Source organism: Ursus maritimus, unplaced genomic scaffold, assembly GCF_017311325.1.
Source record: "Ursus maritimus isolate PB19 unplaced genomic scaffold, ASM1731132v1 scaffold_21, whole genome shotgun sequence".
In the NCBI taxonomy this organism is placed as follows: Eukaryota; Metazoa; Chordata; class Mammalia; order Carnivora; family Ursidae; genus Ursus; species Ursus maritimus.
The window spans coordinates 45,204,045-45,226,980 of NW_024424564.1; the positions used below are offsets into that span (position 1 = coordinate 45,204,045).

General features: G+C 42.6%; 1 protein-coding gene across 9 annotated transcripts in view; it reads right to left on the bottom strand.

Moving 5' to 3' along the window:
* Positions 1 to 22,936, bottom strand: part of RBFOX2 (RNA binding fox-1 homolog 2) — a 269,160-nt gene that overhangs the window by 138,343 nt on the left and 107,881 nt on the right. The window contains exon 1 of one of the 9 annotated variants that reach the window (XM_008705615.2): positions 5,882 to 5,939. The exons of the other annotated variants lie outside the window; for them this stretch is intronic. Coding sequence (XP_008703837.1) covers positions 5,882 to 5,896 — 15 coding nt within the window. The 5' untranslated portion in view covers positions 5,897 to 5,939. Of the gene's footprint in view, positions 1 to 5,881; positions 5,940 to 22,936 lie in introns of those variants that run through there. 9 annotated transcript variants of the gene reach the window in all.

The window sequence follows — 22,936 nt, forward strand, 5'->3', positions numbered from 1 at the left end:
AGTTTTGTCTTGTTCATGCTCTTTCCCCACCCCTGAGAAAATGACCAACACACAGCTGTCATCAATAAATGTGTTAGCCACTGGAGTCTCCTATTATTAATACAATCATTCGTTTAACCCCTTACAGTTTTCTGAGCTTTTAAAATATGCATCAAACCAATGTCACCCACAATATAAATATAAATTTTCCAATAATAATAGAAACCTCTTACTATCTTTCTAATATACAAATCTGATCATACCTGATCCTGCTTTAAATCCATCAATGGTTCCTTACTGGAAATAGAAAGCAAACATCCTACACTGTTCAGATCATCTGGTCTCCACAATTTTAAAATTTTCATCTGCCACTATTCCACTCATTACACACATACAAGCCACACGGAATTATATACGGTTCCCAAACATATAAACTATCTCACCAATCACCAAAATCAGTGACCCTTTCTACTCCTCACCCACTCTGCCTGCCTGTCTCTGCCTCTGTTAAAGACTTCTTTGAACTCCTAGATGCTCTCAGCATATTTCAGTTCTCTCTTCCTGCCACTCTTTTACCCTGATTTCCTAGAGTGCTGGTTTTCCTCCAGAAGAACAAGCTCTCTAGAACCTTGTTCCCTGCTTCCTTTGAGGGTTGGTTCATCTACCAGACATTACTTTCTCTTCTTGCTCTACATTTTCTGCCATTTTTTAGGACATTCTCATCTTAAGCCATCATCATCATACCTGCACACGGTTCAATTACCATTGCTGGAGAGTTCTCACAAATTTATGGCTTAAACCTCTATCTACCCTGTATTTCCAGACCTAGGTAGCCAACTATCTAAGCAGAATTTCCCCGTGAACATTTCAAAGTTCCCCTAAAATAGTAAATCCAAATCAAACTCATGATACCCTTCGGCTTCCCTCCTCCAAAAACCCTGGTCCTCCTTCCAAATGTTGACAACATCCCACCAATTTTTTTTAAAGATTTATTTATTTATTTGAGAGAGAGTGAGAGCATAAACGCATGTGAGTGGGGGGAGGGGCAGAGTGAGAAAATTCTCAAGCAGACTCCCCGCTGAGCACCCCCATCCTGTCAAATTTACCTTGGGCACATCTCTCCTACAGTTTCACTGGTCTCGGGCGTTCTCTGCCACTTCCACTATTACACACCAACACCTCGCCTCTCTCTACACTCTTACTCCCCTCTAATCTGTGGAGGTATCTTTTTAAAAAAACAAATCTAATTATCAACTCCACTTCAGCCTACTCCCAATCCTACTTAAAATCTTTTAATGGCTTTTCACTGCCAAGTATCTATTCACGGGATCTGGCCTCCAGTGTTATCTGAACTGAACTGTTTCTACATTTTGTGATAACTCAATTCACTGTTCAGTCTAGTTCTCTCGCTGTGTAGACCAATTAGAATGGCGAAGTTGTGACCAAAAGTGAGCATTAAAAGATTAGCCTGCAGGTGCCTGGGTGGCTCAGTCAGTTAAGTGTCTGACTCTTGCTTTTGGCGTGGGTCGTGATATTGAGCCCCACCTCAGGCTCTGTGCTGGGGGGAGTCTGCTTGAGATTTTCCCTCTCCCTTGCTCTTTGCCCATCCCCCCACCCCAAAAGAAAACTAATGCTAGAAAGGTCATACACTGGCAAATGGCGTTATCGGTACCAAAAACTCTGTCCTCTGACTCATAGTTTATGACTTCCATGTTTTAGGATAAAGCCATCAGTTACCGAGACTATTATAAAATGGCGGATCATTTTTCTGAGATGACTCTGTTAATGTTTCCAAGAACTACCACATTCTTTTCACAACCCGGAAAACCAAGGTCTATAAGGCTAAGTAACTTGTCTCAAGTAATTAATAGATATGGAAACAGAATACAGCATACCTTATTTTCATTTCTCTAGTCTAGCCCATAGCACGCTAAATGGCAGCAGTGATAAATTAAACACTACTGAACAAATAAAAGATGTTACAAATGGTGCAGTAAGGTCTGAGGCCAGACAGACCAGGGTTCAAAGCCTACCTCCACCAACTCTCAACTGTGTGACTTTAGCAGGTTACTAAAGTTACTGCAAAATGAAGCTAATGGCCAACTCCCAGGTGTGCTGAGGACTAAATGAGGTAGACGCCTAACATATATGTTACCACTCAATAAACAAACAGTTAAAGTAAATGAACAAAAACATCAGCTTCTCCCAAAAGAGAGTGTGAAAAGAAAAACAGCCAAAGAGTTAAAAACAGATGGGACTGAGCTTCCAGCTCTGCCATTTACTGTCATGTGCTCTCTCTCAGTCTCCTTCCTCACTTGTAAAATAGAGACAATGATGCTTAGCCCTTAGCACTGCTGTGAGGATGAAATAAGATAACATCTAAAAGCATTTTCTTAAGTGAATAGCAGCATACAAAAATCATTATTATCTGTGTACACACGCTCACTGCTGCTGTGTTCTAAATGCTTTAAGGGCATGAGAAGTCTTCGATCATCTTTGTCTTTGTACCAGCTGGTAGCACAGTCCTCTGCCCATCATAGGCATCTGTTAAATGTTGGCTGAGCATAGTTATTAAGAAGACAGGGCTGAACTATGACAAAACAACAGTTTAAAATGAAATCTACAAGTTCATCCATTGAGAATATGGGTAAGAGAGTCTGGGACCAGCCTAGCTAAGATCAGCTCAGACAGAACACACCCTAATTTCTGGGAATTTAAATAAATGGTCTATAATTTTGTTTATTGGATATAAATTGTATAATCACCGAACAAGTAAGTTCCCTCACTATGGGAATTATGTGTCTCCTTCCCTCCCTCCCTCCCCTCCCCTCTCCACCCTCCTCCCTGTTTTAGGCCATGAAGAGGAGAGAGAGAATATAAAGGACATAAGGAATGCTTAACAGTATTGTACCCTCCACACACGCATACACAACAGTAAAAAAAAGTTGAGAAAAAACAATGGGGATGTTCTCCATCAGGAGGCAACTTTAACGAGGGTTCTCTAGTCACAGATACCTAAAATACTAATTAAGGGGAGATATTTCACATGAAACTGGTGTCTGTTTATCAGAGTTCTCCCTACACAAAGTCAAACACTTCCTTAATTTGCTAGACGAAATGCTCTGGGGTGGTGAGCAGTCTGTCCATGCAGATGTTCAAAGCAAAAAGTTGGCTTGCGGTAGGTCTTTCCTGAGCATCTACTATGTGCCATACACCACATCGTAGATGCTCTCAGATTCTCAGAATAATCCTGTATGATAGGTATTATTTTCCCTCTGGGACAGGTGAAGAAACCGAGGTTCGGAGAGGTTACGTAATTTGTTCACGGCCACACAACTGGAAATGACAGAGGTGGGATTTAGGCCCAGTGAGGTCTCAAAACTCATATTCTTGGCACCATACCATGCTGTCTACTGATGCTACCAAATTCTCTAAAAAAGAAGGGGACTCAACAGGAAAGTGGGGAGAAGATCCGGCAAAGAGCCATAGACAGCACAAGATGGTGCTCCACCTCAGAGGCACCCAGAACCAGATTAAGGAGCCACGTGTAACTACGCAAACCAAAATGCCTGGATGAGCTCCCACTTTTATTCTTCAGATTCTTCCGAATCTATTCTTCAGGTTCTAAGCACGTCAATACCACTCAGGGGTATTAACAACTGAACACAGTTCAGTAATTTTTCCAGAATTCTGAGAAATAGTACCTGTAACTCACTGCTGGTAACAAACCAAGCAGGCAACAGGGATGATTACGTTTCACAGTTTTCTCACGCTTACCAAGACCCGAACACTCCCGCACAACTGGGTGTCCTTCTGGCATATATACTGCTACCCAAATCCACCTCACAGGGTCTGAGCATTAGAAGAGGTTCTCTTACCTTATGGATGTAGAAACTGAGGCTCGGAGCAGTTCAATGATTGCCCAGTGTCACATGGCTGGGCACTGGCCTAGACAAAACTCCGATCTCCTATTCCTTGGCCGGCAAATTTTCCCCACCACACTCCTCAATGCGTCCCCACTTGACGCTGGACCACCAAGATGTCTTTCTCTGTATCTGGGTGTTATGCAGCTGTGGTTCCTTCCGGACATTTTCACTGAATTCAACAAATGTATGGGGCACTGGGAGAGACGATGCAGATAATAATAGAGCTGACACACATTTTGCCCTCTGGACAGTGCTACTCAAATTTTCAGGTGTCACAGCACACACAGACAATTGTAATATTTTTAAGGCACAAAGTGGCAAACTAGAATGCACGTGGTCCAAGTGACCAGGGAATCCTGGGCCCCATCTGGCTGCTCCAAGGGTGGAGGGGAATAGTTATGTTGGCATATGTGTATCGCAGTCCAACATACGGCACTTTGGTTGGGAAGCTCTGTTCTAAGGCTAATAAGTACAGGGGACTGAGACAAATTTACAAATAACTATGAGCACAAAGAAAGCAACTGAGGAGACTGGCACTGTCTGCTCTCATCAAACATAAATGAGTAGAAATGAGATGAATTCAATGTGCTTCCTTTCATAACTCGTCTTCCAACAAATCGAGACTGAAGAACCCATCCTCTGGTCAACATAGAGCTGATCAGTCCCACCAACAAGGACGCAAAGACCCTTGACACAGACACCTTGCTCACAGGAAGCCAAAAACTACTTAAAGCACATAAAGTGTGTCGGAAAGTTCTTTGACTTCTTACAAACACTAGAAAAATAAATCAATAAGAGGAGGAAATTAAATTTCAAGGTCATATTCAAATATGAAGGGAGAAGCAGGAAAAGCAGCCCCTCCCAACACACACACACACACACACACACACACACACACACACACCCCTCTGTGACCAAGATCCATCTCCAGAAACCTAGTTAAAATTCTGCCTTCTGATATTTATAAATTTAGTCTGCCTGAGCCAAGTAGGTTTCTGCAATTCCAGACATCTAGGCTGAAGGGCAAAGGGCAAAGTGAAACTTTCAAAAGCTGGCTAGTAGCCAAGGGCATCACATCGAAGAGGCTCCCTTAGCAACACACAACAGCTGTCTGCTCAAGAGAGGGTGCCGCCATCTTTGCAAGGGGCTATAGATGCTCTTATTTTCACAACTAAAAGCGAGGTGTTTTTTTTTTTCTTGTATTATTTTCCCTGTCACTCCCCTAAAAGGTATCATATCTCCCAATTTCAAAACCTCTCCAATCCCAGTATGTTTCTCTTCATCCCAAATTACAATGTCATCGTTAACGATAAATTAAAATAATGTAAGGTATTCGTTCTTGGCAAATATAAAATGCTTTATAATGTCTGGTTATTAATTACTATTCTAGCTGCTATAGACTTGGTTTCTAACTATGGGCAAGTCACTCTGTGTGACTTAATTACTTCCCTCATAAAATTTTCATAACAACAGTGACCTACTTCATAAGACTATTGTGAAGGACAATAAAAATTATTAGATAAAAACTTATAAAAGCTCATTCCTAATTAAGAATCACGCCACCCACTGGCTTTCGATATCTAAAGAGATGGTTTGATTATCAGAGGCAGTGCCCCCAAAACAAAACACAGGTGGATCCTGACCCACCAGGAAGGCTGCAGCTCCTGAAGCCGCCGGCTCGTTTCGCCTGCCCCATCTGCCTTCTCCAACCCTACCAAACCCAGGGGATGACACCGCACTGGGAGCTCACCCTCACGCCTAAGTCTAACAAGAAAAACAACATTTAAAACAAACAAACAAACCCAACCAATGTCACAATCACTGCTAGGTTTCAAAAACCTAACACCTGAGAGTAGAAGGGGATGTGGCAGCCTGTGCTCTGAGAGGAAGGCCATTTGTGCTAGAGCCGAACCTCGCAGCTTTCCACTCCTTATATGTGCAAGTGCAAGCCCTCACCCACAGCACTCTGTACTCACCCAGAGGTACATCATGTCAGACCCGGCTGCTCAAACTCAGCGGTCAGTTGATCCTGGACTGCAAAAAGGCACTTCAGTGAACTGCAGGAAAGGAGGTGCCAGACTGGGGGGGGCAAGGGTTCGGGGTGGGGAGAAACCCCCCCAAATCACTTGAGTTTAAAAATCTACAAGGACTGGTTTCCTCCCCCCTCCTCCCTCCTCTCCAGCTGACTGTTCTGTTGTTCTCTCTCCTCCCTCTCCCCCTCCCTCTCCCCCCTCCCTCTCTCCCTCTCCCTCTCTCTGGGAGTTCCCAGCCCCGTGTGTCTGAACCGGCCGAGTGTACAGCACTCTCTCTCTATTTGCCTTCAGGGAATCGCTCTCTGTCATTCTACTTCTAGAAACACAATCATCACTCACAGAGATTATTGCAAAAGGCAGGCATGGGCGGGGCTAGTAATAAACCACCAGCACCAGTTTCTAATGCTAGACACAAACTAGTTTAAGATGGGTTCTTTAAACATGAATGAAGCAACAAAAAGACTCTGCCCTCCAAGAAGATCAAGGGGAGTTGAGTCAAGTTTCCCCTCGGTCCAACTCTTCCCAGAGCCCACCTCACAAGCCAAGCACAAACAAAGAACCTGCTCAGAGCCCGTATTCCCTCCCTGCGCTGCTGGCCTTACACCACTTTTCTAAATAATTCTGAATTTAAAACAGAAGAAAAATTACATACAAACTCGAATAGGCTTTCGTCTTTTTTTATCACTGTTGCCCTAGTTCAGATCACCACAGCCTCCTTTCTGACGGGAGAGAGGACAAGCAAGGGTTTGGAGTCACATGGATTCTGAGCCCCTAGCATGTTGCAGATTCTTTACAAAGCACGGGTTTGGAAGCTGGGTCCATAATTATTATTATCATGGCCTAGGGAAAGTTATCCAACCAGACTTGGCCCCTGTTTCTTCAACCAAAAACTGCGTATAGTACTCCTTGTGGAGTTGTCGTAATTAGATCAAACGACAGAACTGTGTAAACTATCTGTTAAGTTCCCGGTGACCACGTTTCCTAATTTAGTGCAGTTCAAACACTTACTAAGTGCCTCCGATATGCCAGGCATATTTTGATCCATTATGTTCAACAGTGAACAAGTATCATCAAATCATCTGTCCTACTGGTTTTAATTCAGAACATAGCTGACTCCTCCATACACCAGTTCCCATGCTCCTTCCTTACTTCCTACCCATTTCTTGCAGGCTCAAATCCAAAAGCCCACCCCGGCAGCACGTGACCCCTCCCTCCTCTGATAGCCTGGCGTTTGTAACCTGGCTTTCACTATTTCAGCCAGTGACTACTGCATTCCTCTACCTACCAATCTGAACTCCTTTATCTGTATCTTTCAGGGGAGAGCCCATCTATTTTCGGCCATGGAGTCTTTTGCATAGTACCTAGCACACAGTAGGTGCACCACACACTCTCAAAGGGTTCTGTGTTTTGGGGAATATTTCACTCCTTTAACTCATTAAAGAAAAAACAACATGAAACAAAAAAACAAAACAAGAGGCCTACCACCTTCTAGCTGCCTCAGGGTTCTGTTCCCCTCAGACATGTTGAGACGGCTCTCTTCTGCTTGTAAAATCTCCAAGTAAGGTCTGCAAGCCTCACCCTCAAGGCAGGCCTTGCTCAGGTACAGGTCCACTTGCTCTCCCCTACCTAACCCTTCCCCCCACTGTAAGGCTCCTGTATTAGAGACCTGCTGCAGTGGAATTCCTTTTTCTCTTAGGATAGAAGTCAAAACACCTTTCCTTTTCTTCTCCACTACTTGCCTTCTGCCAGGAAGCTTATAATAAATACCTTGTCTCTCCTCCCACCTTAACTTCCAGCTCATTTAAACTTGGGAGAGGTGGGGCAGGTATTCTCAGCCTCACCCAAACCTTTTCTTTTTCTTTATGCAAAACCTCTCTGCTTCCTCTGAAGGCAGGATTACCTCATTTCAGTACGAAAGAGCAGTAAGAACTTCCAAGTCTAAACCTGAGACAGCCTTTTTTTAAAAAATGGGAAAACAAATCTTGACTTTCTATATACTGTTACATCCATAATCAATTTTTGTATGAAACTTTCCTCTCTAGTCTCAAAGCCCATGCCCTAAATCTTAAGTCACCAAACCTCCCTATACTCCGTTCTTAATAACTGTATTAAAATTACACTGTTAAGCGATTATAGTCTTTTCAAACTCTTTGAAGACACAAAATTCACTCGTTCATTCCTAACCAAGTTATCAAAAGAACAAATACAATAGAATTTCGCATATTGTCACTTTATGGTGTTATCATTTAATCAAGGGTGGGATGGGATAAAGATAGCCCTGCTCTCCTGGAGCAAAGAAAGACAAAAACACATAGAGACAACAGGTCCTCGACACAAAATAAGAAAAGTTCAAATATGTCACCAAAACCCAAAACGACCTCCAAAACACTCATAAGCGGCCCCATTATAAACTTTGGAAGCACAGGCAGAGTTCATAAATTCCTAAATGCTTCTTTTCCTTTCCTGATCGTAATTTTAAAAACTGGGTAAACAGTCTGGGGAAATCAAACTCTTTTGTGTCTCTTCACACACACCAAAAAAAACCTCCAAAAACCCACAGGCACCTTCTTTATTCATGCTCCTGCATGCCCACATTTCCCTACCTTAAAAAAAAAAAAAAAAAAAAAGGAAGAAAAGGAAACAAAGAGGTTAGAGGAAAAAAAAAAATCTCTCAAATCATCAAACCCAAAGAAGGAGACCTATGCTTTATAGCTACACGGGATTTGGATTAAGAGACTCAAAAGTGTAACAATTCCACACTCTGAAGACACTCTGAAGAAGATCACAGTCCTGTATCACACATAGGATTAGGATGCACACGTACTTCCTTCTCTCCGGAGAACATTTTGTCAGACTGCGTGACTGTACTCTAAAGCTTATCGGCCTGTATATTAGTTCCGAGGAGAGAACACGTGAATTGGAGCATCATAGAAGGAAATGTCCTAGGGAGGGCCCACAGAGGAAGTCTGGCATGCTTGCTTCTGAGAAAGAAAAATCAGATTACCAGGGACAGCAATATGGGTGCTGCCAGTAATTCTAACCCTATAATGCATCTTGAATTCCTGCTTCTTAAAGTGCTAGATTTTGTAACGTGAAGAGTCTGGTGGGCCAGACTCTCAGGAAGGGCTTGGAGCCACATTTTGTATTCTCTGCCACAAAGTCCAACAATTGAGGAGACTGCATGTTTTATGCAAGTTTCTCTGTGGGTGTAAAAGGCTGGTGGGGGAAGTGTGCACATCTGGGGAGCCAAGACAATTTTGTAAAAATACACCCGAGAAATCAGGCACTGAAGATCTCCGAAAGACATCCAAGGCAACCCTCTCTACATAATTTATATTCCTTTCACCTTCAGGCCGGGTAGAGACCATACAGACTCACCACAACACTGAGCTATAGAAATGGGCCACATGAGGTCCAACTGGATTTGACTTAAAAAAAAAAAAGGAAAAGTTGAAAGAATAGGGCTCTTTTAACCTTGCCTCCTCTCAGCTTAAAATAGCAAGGATTCCCACAGGGCAATTCTCTAATAGAATTTAGCTACTCAAAATATGACCCATGGACGAGCATCGGCAGCATTAGCATCAGCTGGGAGCTACTTAAATATGAAGAATCTCAGGCCCCACCCGAGATTTACAGAATCAAAACTGACATTATAACCAAAGCCCCAGGTGGTCTGCATGCACATTAAAGTCTGAAAGGCTGGTCCAGATAGATCACTGTCCTCACAAAGCAGCAGAGACTCATGGAAGAAAGGCAGAGATATGGCTGCCACTTTCCAGTGAGGTGATTAAGCCCCGCTGGAAGATAAAACTGGGACGATTGCACCCGTGCCCACTGATTTCGGTAAGACACGAGCAGCCAGCACTCACACAGAACGTACTGTGTGCCAAAACACGGTGTGTATTTTCTCATTACATCTTCACAGTATCTCGGGAAGGGGGGCCTTACGTTATCTTTTTCACATGTAAAAGGAAATTGGGGCTCAAAGAAGCCAAAAGCTGAACACACGTGTGTAGGGCTCCAAGACAGTGTCAAAACTGCACCACACTTACTCATTGATAAAATCATATCAAGACTGACAAAATCAATGGAAATTTTACCCTGGATACCTCTCAGAACAGCTACAGGCAAATTGGGGATTTATTAGACTCTTACCCTCAGTGTGTAGGGAATGCAGAGCAACTGTCCCTAAAAGAGGAAAATGCGTTATCTCAAGAAAGCTCTGTTTTTCCTTATTATGTTTCAATCATACTCTCAAGTAAGTTCCCATACTTCCAAGTTACTCACTCTGGTGCCCCCTCCAGCACAATTTCTGCCCTCCTAGGAAGTCCCTATCCCAACCACTTCTTCATTATATACCCACGCTAGTCATGTCTTCCTTTCCCTCCTCTGTGCAACTGTGATTCCAATGGTCCATAATTATAATCCCTCTCTTGCAAATACCCTCAATCATGTGTCCTCTCCATCCCTGCCACGTGGCAAAACTCCAAACCTGGTGAAACAGTTCTCTGCCTTCTCTGTGCCGGTGCCCACACAGCTGAATGCTGTTGGAAAAAGATCACATAACCAAGCTGACCGACTTGACTGCAAGTTCATGATCACAAAGCTCAACCGGGCCCTCAACAGTGCCAAGCAATCCCACCAAAGCTGCCCTTGCAAGCTTCCTACTCTCCAAAATGACTCTACTCTCACCCTCTCCTCAAACCTATTTCATTCTCTCCCCACCATCCGACTTTCAGCTGTTGCTCTATCCAAAGATTTCATTTTAAAAGAGTAGCATTCAGGGGCGCCTGACTGGCTCAGACGGTGGAGCGTGTGACTCTTGATCTCAGGGTAAGTTCAAGCCCCATGTTGGGTGTGGAAATAACTTAAAAATAAAATCTTTACCCAAAATAAATAAATAAATAAAAATAAAAGAGAAGCATTCAGACAGTGTTTCCTGTCCACCGAATCTACAATCCTACCTAGAAATGCACGCACCTCCTCTTCTTTATGCTCTCTTACAATGAAGCAAGCAAGCTCGGCATCAAGACCTATTTCACCTCTTGTCCTCACGCCCCTCCCCAGGCACCTATGTAAGGACTGCACTGCTCTGCTGATCGTCCTCTCCCCTGAACCACCAATCTCTCCCCTCTCTACCCATCACTGTCATGCCAGCAAGTAAACATACGTCCATCTTCAGAAGACCTCCCTCTGCTCTCATGCACTGATGCGGAAAGTATACAGTAGTGACACCACTTTGGGGATCAGTATGGCAATATCTATGAAATTTTGAAAAATGCATGGCCTATGGTGCGGCAATTCCATCTCCAAGTAGCCTATCTTAGAAAAGCCCCACAAGTGTAGAAGGAAGTTCAGCATAGCAATCTGTAAGAGCAAAAGAACTTTAGAAAACATAATGTCCGATAACAGGCAAATGACTAAATGAACCATGGTTTTTAAAAAATTCTCCCTTGACCCCTTATCTCCCTACCATTTCCCAGCTCACCACTTCACAGTAATACTTCTCAAAAAAGTTGACTACACTTGTCTCTACTTCACCCCTCTTTTCTTCTTCAAACTATTCAAAATAAAGTTTCCAAGCTCTCTACTCCATTAAACTGACTGGTCAATATCAACCACTTCCATGTCACTTAATTCAATGGACATTTTGCTGTCCTCAACTTATCTCACCTCTTATCAGGATTCAACAAAGTTGGCAACTTCCTTAAAACACCCTCTTTCTCTAAGCTTCTGAGATACTGCAGTCCTGGGGGTTCTTCCCCTATATTACTGATAACTTCCCAGTGCCTTTTTCTGGCTTCTCCCTCAACAGAACTCTAAAAAAGAAGTGTTCCTTGGGGCTCAATCCTGGGTCATCCTCTTTTATCTGAGTTATCCCACTCATTCCCATTGCTTCAAATACCATCCACGTGCTATAATTACAAAGTTACACACCCAGCCTAGACCTCTTCTCATGCTCCAGTAAGACTCTTGACCATCTCACAGATGAGTCCAACATAATGCGCCCCACACTGGGCTTTAATTCCCACCACCACTACCTTGAAATCTAATATATACTTGTTGTTCCCCACCCCACTAAGTGGTACCACCTGGCAATTATGAAAGGCAGAGTTCCTTACCACCCCCCCTCCCACCGATCCCTCACCCCTCACATGAAACCCATTAGCAAGTTCTACGTGTCTGACTTCTCTGATCTCCTCTACCACCACCTTAACCCAAGCCACCATCAGTTCCTTCCTGGACATCTCCAGGGTTCCTCCACTTCCGCTGTGGCTCCCCTTCAAAACATTCATCACAGAGCAGCCAGAGAGAGTTTTTAAAAACAAAACTCAAATCATATCACTCCCCTGATTCTAAGCTTCACACCACACTTAAAAACATTTTCTATCTGGGGGCGCCTGGGTGGCTCAGTCGGTTATGCATCTGCCTTCAGCTCAGGTCATGATCTCATGGTCATGGGATCGAGCCCCAACTAAGGAAGGCTCTGTGCTCAGCGCAGAGTTGGCTTGAGATTCTCTGCCTCCTCCTCTCCCTCTGTCCTTCCCCTTCACTCACATGCTCACATTGTTTTTTTCTCTCTCTCTCAAATAAATAAAATAACTGAATTGTTAAAAAAAGTTCTCTATCTGAAGTCCTTATAATGGCCTTTGAGGTCCTATATGATCTGCTAAGTGCCTGCCTCTCCAAGCTCAGTGCACATCATTATCTCACCTTCAATCACTAGGCTCTAAATACACTGACCTCGTGCCAGTTCCCGATCTAGAGCAAGTCCACCCCTCTCCCCGGCACCCATTAACTCGATTATTCCCTCTTCTTGAAATCCCTCCTCATTCTTTGCAAGGCTGGCTCCCTCTTATCTTTCACACCTCAACTTAAAAACACCTCCTCAAATAAAACTCTCCAGACCACTCTCTTCAGTTGGAGGTCCTTCCCCATACTCTACTACTGCGTTTGGTTTATTTTCTTCCTAGCTGATATCAAAATCTATCACTTATTTATTCCTTTGGTTTCTTGTTTGCGATTTCTCCATTAAAAAGTAGTATTTTGTGTATATACCACATACAACCGAGATCTTCTACTATGGAACATTTTATCCCTTGACTTTTTGTTAGGAAAGGTCAAAGTTATTTGTAGGAGTTTCTGGCACTCAGGCAACTGTCTAACCAAGTCCTATAAATAAAGTTAGAGCACTACTAATTTTGCCCTAGTAACCAAAAGGACTCAAAGTTTTATCACAGCTACAAACCATAAATACATGTCTGCACCAATGGCTTTAGAATGTTAGTTTGAAATAATCATAATATTAATATGAAAAAGCAGTTCCAATCTAATCATTTACTTTAAGGTAATCTGAACATCAACATTCCAAATTGCCTCTCTTCCAAAACTATAAATTTATTCTGCTCAGCACAATAAAAGAGCATCCCAATCCAAACTCCATTATAATCACGCTTGCTATGTATAAGTTAATTATCTAGAGTCTAGAACCATGCAATCAACACAGTAGCCACTAGTCACTATGTGAATTTATTTAATTAATACTGACTTTTCAGTTCCTCAGTCACACTAGCCACATTTCAAGTGCTCAAGAACCACATGAGACCAGCAGACAGGGCAGATATAAAACATTTTCACCGCCACAGAAAGTTCTATTGGACAGAGCTGTTCTAGAACATGGTAATAACCAGGAAGCAAAAGGCCCCCTAAGTACCCAAAATACCAAAATGTTTGTGTACTTTCATTAGCAGGAAAGTTCTGCCAGGCCTTCTCTCTCAATCTATTTATTTTTATTTTAGAAGTAAATTTCTGTCCTGGTTTTCTGGCTATTTGCCCACTGAAAATGTGAAAGGCAAATCAGGAAAACGGAACTAGGAAGCAGTAAGGACTAAGTACCAGAGGAAAGGGAACTACTATGTCAGAGGCAGCCACATCAGGAGCACGAGAGACCAAGAGAAAAAATGTCTAAAAAGCAGGTAAGATATCAAAATGCAGACAGATGTCAAAATGGGACCACAGAGTAAGGCCAAACCAGCAGATGCTCCTGAAATATCATCTTTCTAGTCATAAACAATAACTGATGCTGACAATTGTGTTAAAACCATTAAGAAAAGTGTCTACTATTATACTATGAAAAAGAAATATATAGTTACATAATACCTTTTACAAGGATTTATTTCCAAAATAGCTTAAACATCTTGGTGCTCAGAGAAGGGAAAATCCTCTCAGGGAGTTGGAATACACCACCACCAGAAATAACTCATTCCTAAAATATTCTGCATAGTCAAATTCAACACAGTTCAAGCAACATGAACGAATATTCAGTTCAACCAATATGAACAAATGTTGTTTACAGAGCAGGGACAGATAGGAGAATAAGACAAGATCCTTCTGTTCAATGAATTATGGTTCCTCCATACAATGTAACACTACATAGCCTAGGGGGATGGGGAGAGAAAGTTCTTAAAATACTGTTATGAAATACTCTACTATATATTTTTAAGTGATAAAAGAAAGGTTCAGAACAATGTTTAGCACAATATCACTGAAAAGAAAAAAGAAAAAAATGAGGAATTACACACAAAATGGTAAAATACCTATTGCCTCAAGGGGAAAGGCACTGTGAAGGCTCAAGACCAGAAGCAGGGAGCAACTTTTCACTATATGACTATTTTATACCTTTATAAATACTGAATCATGTACATGTATTATTCATTTAAAATGCAATAATCATCTCAAATTTTTCAAAGATTTTATTTATTTAGAAAGAGAGCAAGTGCATGCATGTGAGGCAGGGAAGAAGGAGCAGAGAGAGAGAGAATGAAGCAGACTCCCTGCTGAGCGCAGAGCCCATCGCAGGGCTTGATCCCACGACCCCGAGATCATGACCTGAGCCAAAATCATGAGTTGGACTATGGATTAAGTGACTGTGCCACCCAGGTGTCCCTTAAACTAAAAAAGGGGGGGCCAAGTTCCCTATCCCCAAAAAACATATCTAATGGGTCACGCACGCTTCAAAAAACTGAAGGACTAAACACCGAAATATTTAACTTATATTTTATTCTTACTAAAACCTCACCCTCTATTTGAAATTCCAATTAATTGATTTCAAAAAACTCAAAGTTGAACTTGAAACAGAAACTGCAATGATCCTTATCGCTACCGCATATTAATTTTTGAAAAAAAATTTTGCATAAAAAATGTCTGCATAAACATTTCAGGAACAAAAAAAGAACTATATCTCCCAACCGCCCTTGCAGCGAGGTGTGGCCAGCAGTAAGACTAAGTTCTGGCCAATGGGATATTAGTAGAAATGTTGTCTGAGACTTTCTGAAAGTCTTCTTAAGTGGGGAAGGATAATGGCTGGAGCTGTCCTACAGACAGAAAAGCAAAGAACAGTAAGGATCCTGGATCCTTGATAACCATGGAGCACATCAGCCCTGGACTGCCTACTTTCAGACTCCTTTTTTGCAAAAGACAAAAGAACCTCTCTCTCAGTTAAGCCATTTGGTGGGCAGTTGGGGCGGGGTGTTCTGTTACACGAAGCTGAACTTAATCCTTAACCTTTCAATAGTAAGTTATTTTACTGTAATTTACAAATCAAAATTCAATTTCATTTGAAATAAGAGAAAGCTCTATATACATTAATAGCTTGCACGCCTGATGACTATGACAGAAATTATCAAAGAATCTTTAAATGTCTAGGGTGGAAATCTAGGCCAAAAAGTCAACTAGTCTATGCCCCTAATGTACTGTCCCTAACCATTCCACACCAAAATGATAGAAATACAACTTTAACTTAACAATTCCTGGATTCCAGTATGAAAAACAGTCAAATGTGTGTATGTATGTACACACAGTCTCATTTTCTTTTTTTTTTTTGAAAAATCCCTAACACTGTTTTTTAATTTATTTTTAATTTTTTTATTATAATAATATGTTTTTATTACATTTTGTTAGTCACCATACAGTACATCCCCGGTTTCCGATGTAAGGCTCGATGATTCATTAGTTGCGTATAACACCCAGTGCTCCATGCAATACGTGCCCTCCTTACTACCCATCGCCAGCCTATCCTATTCCCCCACCCCCCTCCCCTCTGAAGCCCTGTTTGTTTCTCAGAGTCCATAGTCTCTCATGCTTCATTCCCCCTTCTGATTACCCCCCCTTTCTTCTCCTACCGATCTTCCTAGTTCTTATGTTCCATAGATGAGAGAAACCATATGATAATTGTCTTTCTCTGCTTGACTTATTTCACTTAGCATTATCTCCTCCAGTGCCGTCCATGTTGCAGCAAATGTTAAGAAATTGTTTCATCATCTATAAAATAGGGCTAATAATGCCAACATCACAGGCATACTGCCAGACTCAAATCAAATAGACTATGCTAACTAGTCTGTAACCAGAGCATTGTATCTATCATTACTATTGCCAATTACTGCTAAAACAGCCAGTCGACTGGTAAGTGGGAGTCACAAAACAAAAATTACATGAAAGCAATTACAGAGAAACTCAGGTTTGGGATCCAAGGAATTCCACGAACTTGTCAAGCCCCCTTCACCAACTTTCTTAACTCTTCACCTTTCAGAAAATACTGTATCAGGAACCTCAGCTTTCTTTTCTAAAGCACTGGGTGGGGGCGGGGGAGGGGGTGCGGGGGGCGGGGGGGCGACGGGGAGCTGAGTGGTTGTAAGGGGAAAAAAACTGGCACAGTAGTAAGAGGGTTAAAGCAGTTAGGGAATGTGACATGTTGGAAGTATATGACGCTGTTTTAGCATGTCACCAATTGTCAGAAGGCAGTCCAACAATTTTTAGATAGATGTTAGCAACGGTTTACTTCTACAATGTATTCATTCAAAAGAAAACACGAAATACATGCATACAGCTTCTATGGAACATGGAGAAACCAGCACTGAAAGTGGGATGCTGCATTTGAGAAATGAGAACAGGAGAGATCCCCTGATACAAAAAGACTTTCTGTAACCTGTGTGTTCAGGCACAGGCAGTGTATGTAAAACAAAAATGGCTTAATCTCTTTCATATTTACACTTAAAAATGATTTAACTTCTCCAAAATGTGTTTTGAAGTCTGAAAAAAAGCAAATAATTCACTTCTTGAAGCCATTAACTTGTCTTTGAAACCATTTCTGGGGACTACTTTAATCCAGGCCCACGTTGTACATGAGTCATACTGCCCTGTGTTGTTCAACTCATTATAGTTTGCAAAGTATTCCCTGGTCAAATAACTTTGAGGAACATGCTTTAAGCAATTTCACTATTTGCCAAATTTCAGCTTTTCAGAATCTTCTAAGAGGATACTGAAATTAATAGATGCTTTTTACTAATTTCAAATACACTCACAGGAAGAAAACAAGCTATCCAGGGGTGTCAGAGATTAGCTGACAGGAAGACAGATGCCAAGAATTTGCCGCACGTTTTAAAGGGCTACAATCAGGATAACAGGAGTGTGAGAAACAAAGTCAGACATCTTGAAGGTTTTCGTTCCGAAAAGGGCTATCAGAGGTATTGCCAACTTAAATGCCACCCTCTGCTGAATGGCCGTATCCAAGCTGCTTTAATTAAGTAGTACGCTTTCTGGGGAATTAGAACTATTCTACCTTCCCTAGATGACACACTTATTTTATAATGCCTGTTTATGAGTCTGATGTATGACTGGGGGGTTGAGGGTCTTCTGACCCAGCAGGAAAAATAAAAACACTGAAATAACATTATCTTCTGAGAAAGTAATTTATCTAATCCAAGCTAGAGTGAACCAGACCATTCTATCCCAGATCTAACTGATGGCTTCAATATCAAAGTTCTCCCAAAAGATAGTACATACTAAACTCTATAAACTTATTTTCAGGCTATGACTACACTTTTAATAACATAAATGAGTTCAATAGGACTTACTTTAATCATTTCTGAAACACAGTTTATTTTTAGTAAATATAATAGTCCCCCACATGGGAAGCTACAACCATGCCAAAAATTTTCTATGAGGAGATAAAATCCTATTTATAGACCTATCAGTTGCTCCTTGCTTAGGTTGTAACATAGTTTCCACTTTAAGCCTGATATGACCTCCCCTGACTTCTCTCCTCTCTAATGTTCTTTTCATCCTGAAGGTTCTCACATTTATCTTTACCTTCACAGGGTACTTAAGTTAAGCTACTTGGGGGGCGGGGAGAGTGGCGGAGAAGAATCTCCTTTCCCTATGCCTTCTCCCCCTGGAGGGTTTAGGTAAGTTTCAGGAACCTAAAATGGGGGAGAGAGAGTTCTTTATTTGCTGAGCTTTTTGCAAGGGAACCTAATAAATGCCTGGCAATCAACAAGAACACTGCTACGCGGGCGAGGCACGCTTCAAGTGGCCCCCCTAAGGCCTTCAGCGGTGTATGACTTAGCTTCAAGTTTTCTATCTTTTAAAAACCCAACAAGAAAAAATGTCAAGGTTTCTACTATAGAGAATATCGTACTCAAAAGCTAACCAGGGAACCAAAAGAGAAATACAAGAGATTTATTAATTTTATCATAAAAACTGTGATCTCCTCAGGGACTGAGCGGCTGTTGTTCTACCCAAGCTGCCGGCATCTCTACACTGCCACTTAAAATGCTAACGGCTGGGCCCCCATCAACAATTCCAGAAGGGTACGTGCCTTATCCTCATTCAGTGAGCCGTGTTCACCGTCTCCTTTCCCCAGGAGTGGCATGAGCCATATACCCCATCTCACCCAGGCCCTGCCCCACCACACACCCTGGATGAGATTGTAAACGCACCCGGTCTTTACTGTGCTAGCAAACCCTAACCCCTTTGCTCTCTGAACCCCGGTAAAATTTGCTGTCCCTGGTTCACTTATTTTTTTACAACCTTAGGCATATAACCACCTTTTGTTAATTCTGTGCCTGTAGGTCTTATATCCTGAGTGAGACTGCAAATTTGATTACGGGCTCCTCAAGGTCAGTGGCCATGCCTTATCCATCTCGGGATCATCAGTGTTGTGTCAGATGCCTGGCATGTAACAGGCACACAGCACTCGTTGCTGAAATATCTGTTAGGCTGATCCGGATGGCAGGGACCGCGTAGTAAAGTATACTTCTCTTGAGTGAATCTCTCACTGCACACGACTTAGGAGAGGCCAACATAACTTTAACAGAAGTGAATCGTAAGCAGGTCCTGAAAGGAGGGAGAAGCCTCAGGCCCAAGTATTAACACCCAGCCGCCTTGCATTGTAGGTTCTCGTCCTCACTCTCACGTGTTCAAAGACATGTGAACAGAGGATACACCAAATGCTGCGGCAAATGTTAGTATTTCCTTACTCCAAGAAAATTCAACCTGCTTTTCTCCATCAACCTGTGTATTACTCATCTTCTAAAGCCTACCTCTTCCTGCCCACCCTACTTCAAAGTGAAATCCCCAACTCTCCAGAATCTGATGAAGAACAGCTTCACTTATTTTCACTTATAACCAAAAGGGATGGATTTAAGTTTCAGTAAAAATAATTCAAACTAAACATCAGTAAAAATTACCTGATGGTAAAAGCTGCCAAAGACGAGAAAATACACTTCTCTTAAAAAAGTTGTTTTCAACTCTGACGTTTATCACATAACGTGGTACTTCCCTTTTTAAAAGAAGACATAGATTTTCTGGGTGATCAGAGCTGAGGCATGGACATGGATGCTTAAATGAACTCTCAAGATCATTTTCTTGAGGCAGCATGGTACTAAAGAAAGAACTTGGGTTTGGAAGTGGCATCAAATTGCCAAATCACCACTCACGAGCTGTGACCTTGAGCAAGGACTCTAACCTAACCTCTCTCAACTGCTATTTTTTTCGTCTATAAATGCAGGGCTATTATGAAAATCAGAAATAATGTACATACAACACTTAGGTAGTGCCTGTCTAAATAAATTACAATTGTTAATCTGTTTATTGTCATTTTTTCTCAGCCCACAAAAGACAGAAAATGCCTCCTTAGCAAATCTGACATTTTAGGGCTACTATTATAATTTCTTTTAAATTGGTAGCAAGAGAATATCAATAAGAACTCACCTAAAGAGAGCTATTTTCTCTGTGACTTTTAAAGTAAAATCTGCAGGAAGAGAAACACAAAGTGTTCCACTGGGCAAGATGTCCCTATTATACCAGATGGCTAGGAGAATTTATGGGGACTATCATGAAAAACAAAGCTCTTGGAAAGGGGAAGCTTCTAACAAAGGGGGACAGATGTCAGGGGTTCCAGGTAGGGGTAAACCCAATACTGCAGCATCTATGGTGTAGAAAAGCTTCAAGTAAAGGGGGTGGGGTTTTTGTTCTTTTTTTTTTACTCTCTTCAAATTCTACCCCTCCCTTAAATCAGACATACTTACCCAACAATCATAAACACAAGACAAAGGGGAAAGGAAATACCTGCCTGTGCATGAGGAAAGGTGGATGTTGGCTAGAAGGGACGAGCACTTTCCTATGGAAGGAGGGGAAAACTGATGCTACACCATCTTCTTTCATGCCTTTCAGGAGATGGCAGGACTGTCTAAGTCACTTACTCGCTCTAGGGACAGGGCTGTGAATGGGAAGACAGCAGTGTTTGGTCTTCCATAGGGCAGGGCTAAAAGCCACTAAGGAGTTAAAGCTTTCAGAGCATGAGAATGAAAATGCTGGAAGGACTTCTAGGGCTTTTTTAGTCAGCCCAGTGGAATGGAAGAAAGCTTGGGCATTAGAGCCAGATGGGCCTTCATAGCTTTGACCTTGGGCAAGTTGGACAGCCTCCCTAGCCTTCACTCTTCTCATCTATAAAATCGGGTGAATGGCATGTGCCCTGCAGACGGCAAAGTGTAAAAAGCAAACTGCTTCAGGAGAGGCACCAATACAGGCTGAATGTTTCTCCTCACACCTCAGGCTAGCCATACGTAAAACGCTGGTGGCTGGCGTATATCGCTATGTCACAAACGTTTGTTCTCCACCTTTCCCTTCCACCTAACTTAGCGGAAAGGGAATCAAGTCCATGTAGCGAGAGTAACTTTCCCAAGGTTACACTGCTGGTTACTGGCAGCATTAAGGCTTAAAATCAGCTTCTGCAAGCTCAATGCATTGCACCTTGCCTCATTTGGAACATTCCCTGAGGACACAACAAGCTTAGCTTAACATTATATGGGCTCAGAGAGTCCACGTGAATTAGGGAACAACCTAACTGCAAGGTCAGCAGCTCCCTGTGATTCAGACACCCAAGAGTTAAGCGCTCAGCCTTGGCCAAGGCTCCTGAGAGCCTGGGCAGGGCAGACTCTTACGGGAGGAAGCCAGAGAGGGACTGAAATCCACTCCTCGCTGTGATTGGTCAGCTCCCAAAGGGGTGGGGAAGAGGGAAAGGGGGGGGGAAGAATGTCACCCGATCCCCACGGGTAAACAAGAGCAGGAGCATCTGCTCAGGTTTTCAACTAAATCTGTAAAATATTTCTGAACACTTGACCACCAAACTCAGAAGACTAACCTCTGACCTTCATGAACAACAGAGCGCTTGTTCTTTAATGACCAGATTCTTAGTAATACAATCTGGAGGAGCGAGCGAATGCAAAAAAGCAGTTTTAATACTGCTCTAGCACAAAATTAGTAATGAACGCTCCTGCTGTAGGTGCTCGAAATCCACACCACCACCATCCTGCCTGCCCCCTTGCCCTTACGGCGGGGAACCAGCCTTCTGGCCTCCACGGTACCATTTTTCTCAAAGTCTGCCATTCCAACAACATGACGAGACTACACAATCACATTCCCTCCCCCTGAATTTCTCTCCATCCTCTTTAGGAGGCCCCTCCTTTTTAGAAAGGATATCTTATTGCAAGATGCAACCTCTCTGTAATTATGTTAGCACACATGTGCAGAGCAGAGAGAAGAGAGGGTTTGGGGAGAGAGAAACCCAATACCTTGCCAAATCCATTGGGAAGTCTGCCCAAGTTATTAATCCAGGACGGGGCCACTTAACTGACTTGGTTGAGGCAATGCCCTTCAATCCTGGCTACATTCTTTCCCCCAGGGGAGAGTATAGGAAGGGCCTGTCTCCTCAAAATCTTATGACCCTGACAACTCTTGTTTCCTCAGAAGTTTCTCTCCCATTGCAAGGGTATACACAAAGTATTTCAGTTCTGAGCAGAGAATTAAAGAGCCAATCCCTATCCCCAAGACGCTATGGGGACTCCACAGGACTGGTCACTGAAGAGCCACCAAAACTGCATTCCCTGTGTTCTTATCTACAGCCACAACTCAACAACTCAATTCTAAACTCCCAGTAACTGAAATGGCGGGCGAGAGGGTGGATCAAAATAAAATCAAAGAGAAGGTCTCCTACTGAAGGATGAAAAACAGGAGACCCTTGAAGAAACAAGTCAGCCCAGGGATCAACATGAGCCTGCCTCAGTGCGGGCCCAGGAACCAGGGCAAGGCCCACCCAAAACAAGCCGGAAGAGCCAGGCAGACCCATCCCTCAGGAACGGTGTAGACTAGGAATGACTTGACCCACTGTGGACTCAAAGAGCAAAGACTCCCCAACATGGGGCCAAAGCAAATCAGCATCAGGAATTGGCAGAGGCTCCTTATGTCTCCCCTTTGTTTCTGCTCTACAATCCCAAAGCCAAACTTAATCCAAGCTATGCCATGAATGCCCTTTGCTAGCACAGATGTCTCATTTATAAGTCCCAGGGAACATAAGTGACTCAGCTCTCTTTTACAGGAATGCTCAGAAAATTACTCAAGGAGATGCCACATGATTATCAAAAACACAGGTTCCAGTGTCAGGCAGGTCCAGGTTCAAATACCTGTTCCATTACTTCCTGCTCTGTGTCCTAAACCTCTCCAAAGCTCAGTTTCTTCATCTGTCAGATAGGGCTTCCACACCTACCTCACAGGGAAGGTTGCTAAGAATAGTGGGGAACTGATGCACCGTCAGCATTCAATAAATAGTAGCTGTCACTATAAATTATTCCTGAAGACTATAAAACAACTTCTATGAAGAAA